The sequence below is a fragment of the Hyaena hyaena genome, unplaced genomic scaffold, assembly GCF_003009895.1.
Source record: "Hyaena hyaena isolate Hyena2069 unplaced genomic scaffold, ASM300989v1 scaffold_14, whole genome shotgun sequence".
In the NCBI taxonomy this organism is placed as follows: Eukaryota; Metazoa; Chordata; class Mammalia; order Carnivora; family Hyaenidae; genus Hyaena; species Hyaena hyaena.
This window is the reverse complement of record NW_024080646.1, coordinates 5,344,988-5,358,456: the sequence shown is the minus strand read 5'-3', so window position 1 is coordinate 5,358,456 and position 13,469 is coordinate 5,344,988. Positions and strand designations below refer to the sequence as shown.

Below are 13,469 nucleotides of genomic sequence, written 5' to 3'. Positions count from 1 at the left end.
TGTGACATACTCATACTGCAAAGGCTCACACAAGATGTGATGGCAACTGTCCCTCCCCATCCCTACTTCTGCTCTCCTCAGTGAGCCAATGAATATGCCACGCTTAGCTCAGAGGTCAGTTCCAACAAGCCTGCAGCTGCTTGCTGTCCTAAAATGTAATCAATCATATTATAATCACATGATGACGTTTCTCCACAAGACACAGTGTCTCAGCCACTGTTTTAGGCAAGAGAGGCTCAGTGACTACTGGACAATTTAGGGTATCACAGGAGACCTTTGTAGCTGTCACTTCACCACTTTTCATTCCAGGATTTCTTTGACATTGTTTCCTTATTTTGTATTCTTTCTCTTGTCTCAAATTCCCCATCAGTGTTAGTTTTTTTAAAAATTTGCCACTTGCACACCTTTGACCACTGATGGCCTTCAAGACTTAAAGGGCTTCTGCCACAAAGCTTTCCCCTACAATTATCAGTAATATTTTTAAAATATTTAATTCTGTTCCCGAACATAATATCCAATAATAAATTGTGAAGAATTTAAAAGGTATAGGGGCGCCTGCGTGGCTCAGTCAGTTAAGCATCCGACTTCAGCTCAGGTCATGACCTCACAAGTCCATGGGTTCAGCCCCATGACAGGCTCTGTGCTGACAGCTCAGAGCCTGGAGCCTGCTTCTGATTCTGTTGTCTCCCCCTCTCTCTGCCCTTCCCCCCACTCACTCTGTCTCTCAAAATAAAGACATAAAAAAAATTTTTTTTTTAAAGAATCTAAAAGGTATAAAGAAAAAGAATCACCTGAAATGGAAACAGTAACATTTTGGTGTACTGTATTTCCTTTTAGGCTTTTTTCTGAATATTGACATACACAATATCTTCAGACTGAAATCCAACTGTATTCAATTCTGGAAACTGACTTTTAAATCAAGCAGTATAAACATTTTACTGAAATTTCATAAGAATGAAAATGTAGGGGCGCCCGGGTGGCTTAGTCGGTTAAGCGTCCGACTTTCGCTCAGGTCATGATCTCGTGGTTTGTGGGTTCGAGCCCCGCGTCGGGCTCTGTGCTGACTGCCAGCTCAGAGCCTGGAGCCTGTTTCAGTCTGTGACTCCCTCTCTCTCTGACCCTCCCCTGCTCACGCTGTCTCTCTCTCTCTCTCTCCTAGAAATAAATAAAACATTAAAAAAAAATTTAAAAAAAAATGAAAATGTAATCTACACCATAAATTGTAGAATTTGAGAGACAGAAGATACCTTAAAAACCATCAACTGTAATAGTGCCTTTTATGGTGTCTGTAAGTCATGTGCCTAACCCAGGTCTCCAGACTCCTCCACCCTAGGATCCAGAGCTCGAGATGTTAGACATCACTGCTACTACTAACAGCAGCTAACACTGAATACCTAGTAAGGGGCTTACAAGTATTTATTTCACGAAGCAGTCCTAGGAAACAGGTATTACTGTTATTTAGCCAGACAGGGAAACCGAAGTACAGTAAAATGAAGGAGGCTGCTCAGTGTTCCCCAGCTACCAAGCAGAGGAACCAGTATGTGGATCCCAGCAGTCAGGTGCAGACATAAAGTGATGCCCCTATTCTCAGGGTCTTCCAACTATGTTACTTCCCTGTAATTTTTGTAAAGCTATCTTCCCTACATGAAAGCCATATAAAACTAAGTATTTAAAATTATGCACTGCTTGAAGCTTCTGTCTGAAAATTTAAGTGTATTTAAATGAAAAGCTGATTACCTTATCGATGAGAATTAAAAAATCTAAACATTTCATCCTTCTAAGTGTGCCTTTTTGTGGAAGGCAATTTTTCATTTTACAAAGATGTTTAGGTGGAGAGGCCTGTTCATTTCTTACTACTGATTCTCTCGTAAGTTAAAACTTGGCACACTAAACAAAAGAGATGCAGAGTTTAAATAACCAACTTATTTAAATTTCAATTAAAAAAACTTATGTCCTTTACTTTACCCTGAAATAGCTAAATAGGAAGGTACTGACTCATTCAGCTAAGGTACAGATGTTTTGCCTACTTTTTGAAATGCCCGTGCTGTCTGCTTGATGATTCCAGGTGGCCATATGCTACATCAGCTCCAGACCCCACTCCAGCAATGTCAACTGTGAAGGAGTGTTTTTCAGTGGACTTCTCTTGTACCTCTGTGACTCTTTTGTAGGTGCTGATCTTCTGAAGAAATTTAAGTTTCTAAAAGGTAAACCAAATTTAGTGTCTTTTGTTTGTGAATGCCATTGTTCTCCCTGGACAAAACAGGCAGGTGAAAAATATAAAGAAGCACTTTAATAATCATTTTTGCCAGTAAACTGAATACCTTGCTTTTAAACCAGGGCCATGATTTTCGTAGCTGGGGCACAGGTGAAATCAGGTCCTGGTCTATCATACCAGGACAGAATACAGATATATGGCCAGAAGTGTGACCACATTTAAATATATTTTTACCACGGTTAATTCTAGAAAAGAATGATGCAATGTAAAAAGAGAAATAATGCTTCTCAATCTCATTTTAATAAAACTGAGGTTAATGAGCTGTGACTGGAATAGAAGCTAAAGTTGCTTCAACAGGTATGCACTACAGAAAGAGATCTGCCCAAGAACAAACTACAGACTATGTATCATGAATAATCTTGACAAGATGACCTCTGAAGTCTGTGAACAAAGTATGATTCAGAATACTGTGCACAGGCCACTGTAGAAAACAGTACAGAGGTTCCTCAAAAATTAAAAATAGAATTAACCAGGGAGCCTGGGTGGCTCAGTCAGTTAAGCATCGACTTTAGCTCAGGTCATGATCTCGCAATTTGTGAGTTCTAGCCTTGCATCAGGCTCTGTGCTAACAACTCGCAGTCTGGAACCTGCTTCAGATTTTGTGTCCTCTCTCTCTCTCTCTGTCCTTCCCCTGCTCACACTCTGTCAATCTCTCTCACAAAAATAAACATTAAAAAAAAATAGAATTAACCATATGATCCAGTATCCCACTACTGGGTATTTAAAGAAAACAGAAAACCTTAATTTGAAAAGATAGATGCACCTCTATGTTTACTGCAGCATTATTTACAATAGTCAAAATATCTAAGTTACCAAAATATCCCTCTATAGATGAATCGATAAAGAAAATGTATTTGTATACAATGGCATATCACTCAGCCATAAAAAAAGGAGCTCTTGCCTTTGCAACAGCATGGATGGACCTGGGTATATGATGCTAAGTGAAAGAAGTCAGAGAAACAAATACTGTATGATTTCACTCATGTAGAATTTAAGAACAGATGAACATGTGTATTTACATATGCATAAAATACATCTGGAACAGTGAGGGAGGGGGGTTGCCTCCAGCGGACAGTTGGCATTATCTGTAGACATTTTAGGCTGTCACACAGAAGGTGCTGCTGGTATATAGTGAGTAGAAGTCAAGGATGCTGCTAAAATGTCCTATAAGAACAGAACAGCCTCCGTAAGAGAATTATCCAGTGGTGCTGAGGTGGAGGACCCCTGCTCTAGAAACACAGAACATTTGGTTTTACCATCAGTTACCACAGGGGAAGAGATTTTTCACTTTACACTCTTGAACTTTTGAATCTGTAATACTACTTACTCAAATAAATGAAAATTATAATGAGCAATTGTGATAGGTTACTTACCTATATGTTGGTTCTCAGATATGTCAGCTTAGAGGACATTATCAGAAAAGACGGTAGGCTCTTGATAATTCAATCCCTGAATCTAAGATGCACTTCTGCCCTCTTTTCTGAAGGTGCTACCCTGTGTGTCATCTGCCAAGACAGAAGCTCCTTACGCCAAACAATTGTCCGCTTAGAGCTAGAGGATGAGTGGCAGTTCCGCCTCCGGGACGAGTTTCAAACTGCCAACAGCAGTGATGACAAGCCCCTCTACTTTCTTACTGGTCGCCACGTGTGAGCTTTTGAAGAGACCAAAAATAGCGAGGGGATGCCTAGGTGGGGTGAGGCAGAAACAATTATTTGGGATTTTTTTCCTTTAAAGTACAATCACTGTGGAGCAAAGTGCAACATATTTGTTCTCCAAAGAAATCTGCCCATCCAACCCCAATCTGAGGCAGGTCTCTGGGGGTATCACTCTCTTTCAGTTCCACTTTTGGGACCTTCAATTCAGGTTAACTCCACCCTAGGCAGTTATGCAATTACTTACGACATGGTCTGCCACGGGAGCCTGAGGAGGGTGTACTTAGGAGAACGAACATGGAGTTTGCATTGTTTTCTACTACACTACGTTAGGGGGAAAACGGACTCTCAGCATTAGCTAGCCTGAATGTGTTACATGAGACTCACACCACTGGTGTGGAATTAAATGAAGATTAACGTTTGAGGCCTGAACCCTCAGTTTCTCTTCAGATCTGTACTTTGGTACAGTACTACTCAGGGGTCTGAATGATAGACTGTAGAAGATATTTGTATTTTAAAAAAAAAAAGTAGCTTTGTCTTTCTCTGTGCAGTGTTAGTTTAAGATTTATAATCTTATATGTATTGAAATTTTTGGCAAAATTTCCACAGGAGTTAAAAGTTTACTATTTAAACTGAACAAAACAAATCAGTAAATGGAGAGCAGGCACTGTATGCATTTATGCAGCTTCTCCTTGCTGAAATTCTTTTGGCTTTTTCATTCTTTAAAAACATTTCCAGTCTCTAAGCACATTATGTCTATAAGAATATGGAACAGAGTTTAATCTTGTACAAGGAGAACCTAATTCAGTAGTTGAGCCAATTAAGAAGCTTTTAGCAGTCACCACATGCCCACCCTGTTTGGTTGGAATTAAGCAGTTGGCACCAGCAAAGCTAAATGTCAGGCTCTGGTTCTGTGTGGAACGGAACTAGTTTCTTTCTTTTCAGGGCCTCAAGTAAAGCTTCCTTTAATAAAAGAGACACTGAATAAATATCAACTACCTTATGCAGACAACAACACAAAAATTGCTCAAATGGGGAACAGAGCCATAGAAAGAGAGAGAACGGTTTTAATCCTACCAGTGATTCTTTTGTGAGGAGTAAGAAAGATTCCATTAAAAGTGTCTGACTCACTAAAATTGGCAGGGGGTGTTTGTCCAGTACCAACAGTGTAAGTTTCTCACCATATATTTTAATCAAATCCAGACTTTTAGAAATGTTCTAGAACAAAGTCTATTGGGAATTTATGCTTAAATTACTCCAGCTCTCATCATTCAACAATTTGACATTTTTCTCATTAGCCCATACGTACCACTTAAAATGGCCATTTTTACTTGAATTGAGGTCTTATTTGTGGCCTGAAACTACTGAGAAGGGGCCGACTAAGCCTGAATTTACTTAGAACAAAAAATGTTAATGGACCAGCTTTATTAGCTTGTGATAACAAGGAGTTTACTTACAGTAGTGAAAAAATGGAATGTACTAATCTGAAAATGGTTTGCAGATCTCTTGGTTTTAATACAGCTACGTATGATGCTTTAAATGTATTTTGAAATGAACAATTCCTTTAAACCCCATTTTAAATTCTCCTTCAGAGAGGATCTGTCTTATGTATACTTTAAAAATACTGCTTAGAATTTTTGGTAAAGAGGTACGTTTTGAACCAGGTTGATTTAGATATGAATGTATTTCAATTGTTTCTGTTTTGTTGAAAGGGCCTAATGCAGATGATATCAAGAAACCCACTGTGCAATATTCCAGTATTTATAGGGCAAAAAAATACTTGAAATAATTCCAAAACACTTGCAACTGGGGCAGATGGCCTCTCAGGGTTTCTTCTGGCTTTATGGCTTCAAAGTCTTTATAAAGTGTGGTTTTTTAAGGTAGTAACTTTAGATGCAGGTACTCCATATTAGGGCTGTGCTCTGAAAAATCAAATGATTGCGATCTCTTAAATACTATTTAACCCTGTGGAAGAGAAATGCCAGAACAAAGCCAAAAGACCATCACCCCAATGATGGAGAACTCAAATTGACCTGCCTGTTCTCTTCAACCTATCTTACTAAGGTGTGGATCTTTTAAAATCACCTTATCAGTATAATTCCTTAAACAATGTTAGGTCCCCTTCTCCTTTAAGGATAAAATTGCACAAGCACAGGACACCATGATTTGTTAATATATACCCTGGTGTGTTCACTTTCAAGCCCTGCCATCCTTAAAACATTGTGGTATGAATGTGTTTGCTAGGCCTGCATAATAATTGATCTATAGACCTGTTGAACCTTGCCATGTATGACAGTTCACACAGGCTAATACTGAATGTAAACTTAGAATTGTTGTATTCAATTATTTTGGCTGTAATTTATGCAACTGCTTTTTGTGATTCTTAGAAAAGGAGGCACCTGTGTTACTTTATTACTGTAAAATTTTCTTAACCAAAATTTGGTGAAGTTCACTAGTTGGTCTACCTCACATTTTGTTTATGATTCAAAATTGTCTTAAGTTGTGTCTACAGTATGTTGTCTTTTCATTTAATTTGGTGAATGTATTAAAATTCTCTCCCATCCCCTTAAATGGGATAAGTGTTTTCTTTACCCTGATTTCCTGGTATGTCCAAAAAAGACTTGAAGTCCACATATCACAGGTTGGATGACTCTTAAGATTCAACTATTCTGGCATAACAGTTCAAAAAAGTGTTAAATAAATACCTGTCGAGTGAAAAGCTGTAGCTTATACAAAGAAGATATACACACATATAAAGCATCTACACACTATGCCCATTTGCAGAGTTCCACATTACAGATGACAGATCTAAAAATGATTATTCAAGAAATACTAGAAATATTCATCGTGTAACTGTAACATTTTTATAGATGGAAACTATATTAAGCTTGTGTCCTTAGAAACTTTTGGGGGCGCCTGGGTGGCTCAGTTGGTTAAGCGTCCACCTTCAGCTCAGGTCATGATCTCATGGTTCGTGGGTTCAAGCATTGGGCTCTGTGCTGACAGCTCAGAGCCTGCCTCTTGCTTCAGATTCTGCATCTCCCTCTTGCTCTGCCCCTCCTCCACTCACACTGTCTCTCTCAAAAATAAAACATTAAAAAAAACAGAACTTTGGGTTGCTAGAACTGTGTAGTATGACATGAGGTGTTCATCTCCATTTCCAAACTACATAAAGAATAACTTTGTCATTTCAGAAAAATGGCTTTCAGTTCTATTATGTAAAGAGTGCTAGCATCGTAGACTTTGCTACAGAACCATGAAAACTCTTAGGGGCGTCTGGGTGACTCAGTCAGTTAAGTGGCCAACTCCTGATTTTGTCTCAGGTCACAAATTCACAGTTCATGAGATTGAGCCCCAGGTCAGGCTCTGCACTGACAGCGTGGAGCCTGCATGGATTCTCTCTCTCTCCCCCTCCACTGCTCCTGCTTACACACTCTCAAACTTTAAAACAAAATAAAAATACTCTTCTAGGCCAAGGACCCTTGGCTATTACCTCAGGAGAGGCGATAAACATTTTTTGAGTGTGGTGACAGATTTGGGAGCAAGTACAAACTCCCAGAGTTCCACTACATATTCCAAAGCAGCTGCTCCATCAGAAAGACGTAAAGCTCTGGATCTGACTGCTATACCTCTGTTATCAACAACCTAAAAGCTGGAACAATTTTCAGTCTGTTCCAGGGAACAAGTATCCCTCAGGCCTCTCTTTGGTCATGGAAACTGACCCTTAAGCTTTCTCTAGGTCTAGAAGAATTCTGCTCTAGCACTGAAACCCTGGTTTCACTGAAAGAAACCATCACAAAAGATATTTCAGGAAGATATTGGCCTGTAAACTCCCTTCCTGGCTTCAGCTGGGCTTGTCAAGACTGCTTTCTGCAGCAGGGCTCTGGGGCGCTTTGCCTTCAGTGTTGTAGCCCTGGCGATGGGCTCTGTCCCTGGAGCCTAGGGCTCAGAGAAGCCTCTGCCCAGCCCCTCAGTATTACCAGGTCTCCCTCCTAGGGATAGCAGAGACTGGGCTGCTTCTAGGAAGCTGACCCCACTCGGCTGTCCCTGCCACGCCAGCTTCCTCAGCCTCTGCAAGGCACTCAGGGTGGGGGGACAACAGGACTGAGAACCAGTTGGAGCCCAGTGTTTCCAGAGAGCCCAGTGCCAAGGGGCAGTGGGCCCAGCACCGTCTCGAGCTGGGCCCCAAACATAGCCCCATGAGCTCTGCCAGATGGCTTTGAAGGTGATCTAAGTAGGCCCCTTATCTGTACATAGTGACTGGGGTAGGGGATGGCTGGCCAGTATAGCAGCTGCCTCTCTGTGCTGAGCACAGCCTGACTTCTCTGGCCCCTGTAAATATTGGATCAGTAAGTGAATAAAACTCTCCTAAGGAAAAAAAAAAAAAAAAAAAAAAAAACCTTGGGCATCTGAGGCCAAGGTTTAAAGCATTCACTCACGTGATAAATTCCTTCTGCTCTTAACTGTCAAGTGCTGAGCTAAGGAAAGCATCTACTTCAGTGACTATGACAAAAGATGGAATACATTATAAGAAAAAAAGTTGTTTTCTGACCACTTGTTTGTTCTGTAAGTAGTCCAGTGTACTTTATTTTTACTAGAATGGTATGGTGGGAGGAGGGGTTATTATTAGACAGTTATCTTCCCTTTATTTGCCAAAAGGCCCAAGGACCATGAGAATAGGTAGAAGACATATGTATGTCTGCACTCTCCATAAATCAAATCAGCAATCTTAACTCCTGGTGAAATATGGCTAGGCAGGTCTATAGCTGTGCTTCTACCCAGATACCCTAGCTGGGAAGCCACAAAATATAAGCAAGAACAATTACAATATCACTGTCCTTATGACAGTCATATTTCACTCAATGGTAAAATATTGACTTTTATAATTCTTGCAGATTAAAACCACTGCACATCCTGTAGACAAGAGCATAACCCATAAAACCTTGTAGTTCCAGTCTATACTTGTAATTCCTATAATGACTATATAGCAGATATTTTTATAATGAACAACTATTCAAGGGCAGCTGACAAATTCAAAGGCATCTTCAGATCATCACACTTTCAGAATCAACTTTTTTGAAGTTTGACCATGGCCATTAGTGTATACTCACAGTGTCCATTACTGCCTCCACTACTCTGAAAAGATCGCTCTTCTTTTTCTAGTGTCACTCTTCAGCCTTCAATTGTGATGTGACGGTGCTGACCATTCTTGATTCTTGAAACTCTTCCTTTGGTTTCTAGCACTCTCTTCTGATCCTCTGACCTCTTCCCATATACTCTTCTTCAAGACTCGTAAATGATCGTGTTCCTCACAACTCTCTCCCACCCTGTCATTTTACAAACCTCAGGGTGGGGACATCTCTTCTAAACCTCTACATAATTAAATTAATAAATTTAGTTCAAATTTCTCTCAAACTTTAGATCAACATATCCAATTATATACCAAACAGGTATCTCCCCTTAGAGATTCTACAACCACCTCAAAATCCTTACCAAAACTGAGTTCATCCTTCCTAGTCCAATCCTCTAAGCATACTTCTCCAGTATTTCCTTCTGAGCCAATCCATCTACTCAGTTACCCAAATCAAATTTCCAAATTACCCTAAATTCTTTGCCATGATCCTTCTGTGGTCAGTTATCAACTCTTTCAATTCTTCCATTTGTCTCCTCAAAGCTTACCTGTTTCCTCTTCTCCATCACACATCACAGCTTTAGTGTTTTCATATTTTTCACCCAGACTCCTATAAGCAGTCTCTTAATCTCTAAATTCCAGATTCTTCACCTGAGTTATCATGACAATTAAATAAAATAATGCAGCACTATACTGAAGGTGTGACACACAGCAAACACTCAAAAGTTAGATGTTACTAACACTATTATAGAAACACCTAGATTGTAGAAGTTATTTGAGGGGCTGTTTCTTCAATATAAACATGAAAATAACAGTGTTCCTAGTAACTGTAAATTTAAACCAACCAACCAATCAATATATATTCTTTACTCCCAAGTTCTCTTGAAAACACCAAGTCTGGTTCCCCAAAGAAGCATACCATGTTTCTATGGAAATTGGATCTGTATTATGAGATTAACAGTTACTATAGCAGCTATACTATACCCAAAAATTTCATGCTTTTTTAAAAAAAAGTTACAATCCTTGTCAGACAAATGATGACACCAGGGATAACTACAAGTTTAAAGTCCAAAGGGAAGGGAGAGTCAAAAGTCAGACCATTATGATGAGTCAAAAGGAAATATTTACACCCCTACAAACAGAGTATAGAGCCTTATACCACTCTATGAATGTGAAAAGCATACATCTATAGAGGGATAAAATACACATCAGCTAATTTAAAGCCCTAAATTTCAGCTGGTTTTTAATGAAGATATGATTATTTCATTCATAAAAATAATCTATGTTAGACCATAATGGTGCTTCATTCTTGGGCTATGGCTCTTTCTTTAAAAGATCAGAGTATTTTCATGTTATAATTCTGCTTTTGGAAGACCAAGTTCAGAGTTGTTACTGACATACTCATCCTTTGACAAACTGGTGAAACTTTTAAGAAGCCAGTATTTTAATTCTATTTTAAGGTATTAAATTTAACTCCCTGAAAAAGAACAAATGACAACACACTATCATCACATATATCACTTAGAAAAAGCTATCGAGTATTTTATTATTTTATTCTACATTATATACAGGTCATAAAAGGCCACAGCAGTTTTTCAACATATAAACCCTTTAAAGTAGAGGGCACTATGAAGGATAGACAAGTATCAAAATGAAGTCCAGTAACGCAGGCATATACTCAGTGTAGTATTTCTGAGGAATAACAAAGCAGATACCAAGTCATCCATAGTTAGTTTACAACTATTCCACAGGTTTTTATAAACCTTTGGGATCTGTTAGTAGCCTAAGTGTACCCAATTAACATTTATTTTAAGAAATAAAACCAGAATGAAAGAAGAATAAACTTTGGAGGTTATTTTCTAATTCTAGTCACGACAAGAAAGCTTTCCAAGAAAGAAAGCCTCAATTCTATACCACCTTCCACTTCCTCTTTCATCAAGAATAGGAAAGAAAGAAATGGAAGAAAATGCTCAATATTCCAAATTCTTCCTGCTTATTTGGAACTCTGCTTTCTTGAGGGGATTCCTTCAAAATATATTTCAGACCCTTTAAGAATTAGCTTTGAATTCCTGAACATGCAATATTGTACCCTCCTTGAATAGTAACTCAAAAACATTGGTTTCCGCTCTGTAAAAGTACAATCTTTAAAACTATAACTGGTATCAGCAGATCAATATAAAAAAATACAGTACCAAGCTACACTGGTATATTTCCATATTAAGAACTTCAAAATATACTTATCACTGAGACCATAGTCCTTGCATTAGTTTTCAGTCCACTATGAACAATTATCTGCTGCATGTAAACATGTCTAAATAACTATAGATAAAATACATCAATCATAAATTTCTGTAAAAGATAATAAAATATCTTCTTTAAAAAACAAAACAATAATAAGCTATTACTGCATTGTTTCCAATTTTATGAAAATGGAACAACCTTATGGTTGTTGCCAGTCCTGAGTTCATTGTAATAAAAATGGCCCTAGTTCCTGGTTAAAGTCAGCAACCAATCCATTCTCTTCAGTAGATGTCTTCTAGTACTGCAGGCAAGAGGCAAGAATTTGTCTTAGGTGTTATTTTGTCCATTAATAAAATTATAAACCAGAAACTGACCAGTGCCACAGTACTGTGTTGCAAAGAGTTTTCCATCAGGAGTGGGATCTGAGAAAGCAATTTCTTCTTTACTCAAATATGAGCCATATATAAAGTTACTCCTATTAAAAAAAAGGGGGGGGGGAAAGGGTAAAAAAATTAGTATTTTTAACATTAAAACTGGAAAAACCTATCAAATACAATTTGACCATTAAGACTTTTCAGGTCATGTTTATGTTCTAAAAATTGTTGAAAATAACTGTTCACCTAGATTATTAATAATGTGAGGTAAAAAATTTTTAGGAAAGCAACAAGTTTTATTTATTATTTTTTTACATTTTTTAACTTTAATTTTTCAGAGAAAGACAGAGAATTTGATCAGCATAACAAATAATTTGTCACAAATGACACAAATGACACTCCACCTGCTTATGTCTGTTTCCAAGAGGTGGTTTCTATCCTAGAAATACTTGTCAGTTAAATACATAAAATAAAACTACCTTAGCCTAGTTTTGAAAAACAAGTAATGCTGATAGTTATTTTGCTCTCTTCTCTCTAGATACGTTGCAATTAAAATCTATAGTAAATTATTTAACACAAATTCCATTTTCACTGTTCTGTATGACTTACCCTCTTCCTTGACACAAAGATAGGAACCATGTGATGGTATATAAGCAAATTGGCTATTTAATCTTTATTTTGTATTCTATAAAGAAATACGTCACAACTAAATCAATTCCACCCATCCTTAGAAAACAAATTTTGACACACACACACACACACATATATGTATCTGTAAGCAACAACAGTTTTAAAAACATTTACTCAACACTTCTTCATGATAAAAACACTCAACAACTCAGAGTAGAAGTAACTTTCTCAACCTGATAAAGAACATCATGGAACATGAAAGTTAACGTGAAGACAGAAAAAGTGCCTTCCAGAGATCAGGAATAAGGGAAGGCTATCTTCTAATCAATAGTGTACTCACTTCAAGCTCTAGCCAGGGCAAGTAGATAAGAAAAAGAAATTAAAAAGCAGATCAAGAAGGAAAAAGTAAAAAACTCCCTCTTTATGGAGATACTTTTAGATGATCTTATATATACAAAACTCCTAAGGGAGTCACAAAAAAACTATTAGATCTAATAAAAAGGAGTTCTACAAGGTTCCAGGATACAAGATCAATATTAAAAAACTAATTGGAGTGCCTTGGTGGCTCAGTCGGTTAAGTGTCTGACCTCAGCTCAGGTCATGATCTTGCAGTTCATGAGTTCGAGCCCCGCATTGGACTCCCCACACTGGGCTCTGTACTGAAAGCTCAGAGCCTGGGTCCTGCTTCGGATTCTGTGTCTCCCTCTTTCTCTGCCCCTCCCCTGCTAGCGCTCTCTCTCTCTCAAAAAATGAATAAACAGGGGCGCCTGGGTGGCTTAAGTCAGTTAAGCGTCCGACTTTCACTTAGGTCATGATCTCGCGGTTCGTGGGTTCGAGCCCCGCGTAGGGCTCTGTGCTGACTGCCAGCTCAGAGCCTGGAGCCAATTTCAGAGTCTGTATCTCCCTCTCTCTCTGACCCTCCCCTGCTCACGCTGTCTCTCTCTCTCTCCTAGAAATAAAAAATATTAAAAAAAAAAAAATGAATAAACATTAAAAAAAATGTTTAATTAATTAGATTTCTATATACTTGAAATTAATAATCCAAACCATAAGAGACTCTTAAGGATAGAGAACAAACTGAGGGTTGATGGAGGGATGTGGGAGGAGGATGGGCTAGTGGGTGATGGCTATTAAGGTACTTGTTATGATGAGCACTGGATATTATA

General features: G+C 38.4%; 2 protein-coding genes across 8 annotated transcripts in view; one reads left to right on the top strand and one right to left on the bottom strand.

Moving 5' to 3' along the window:
* Positions 1–6,498, top strand: part of GREB1L (GREB1 like retinoic acid receptor coactivator) — a 278,552-nt gene extending 272,054 nt beyond the window's left edge. For all 5 annotated transcript variants that reach the window (XM_039218028.1, XM_039218050.1, XM_039218040.1 and 2 more), the window contains 2 exons: positions 2,066–2,204; positions 3,762–6,498. In XM_039218028.1, coding sequence (XP_039073959.1) covers positions 2,066–2,204; positions 3,762–3,925 — 303 coding nt within the window. In that variant the 3' untranslated portion in view covers positions 3,926–6,498. The remainder of the gene's footprint in view (positions 1–2,065; positions 2,205–3,761) is intronic.
* A 4,075-nt stretch (positions 6,499–10,573) lies between these two features.
* The window catches only part of ESCO1 (establishment of sister chromatid cohesion N-acetyltransferase 1), a 39,968-nt gene continuing 37,072 nt past the window's right edge, over positions 10,574–13,469 (bottom strand). For all 3 annotated transcript variants that reach the window (XM_039218058.1, XM_039218067.1, XM_039218075.1), the window contains one exon: positions 10,574–11,774. In XM_039218058.1, the coding sequence (XP_039073989.1) occupies positions 11,627–11,774 (148 nt within the window). In that variant the 3' untranslated portion in view covers positions 10,574–11,626. The remainder of the gene's footprint in view (positions 11,775–13,469) is intronic.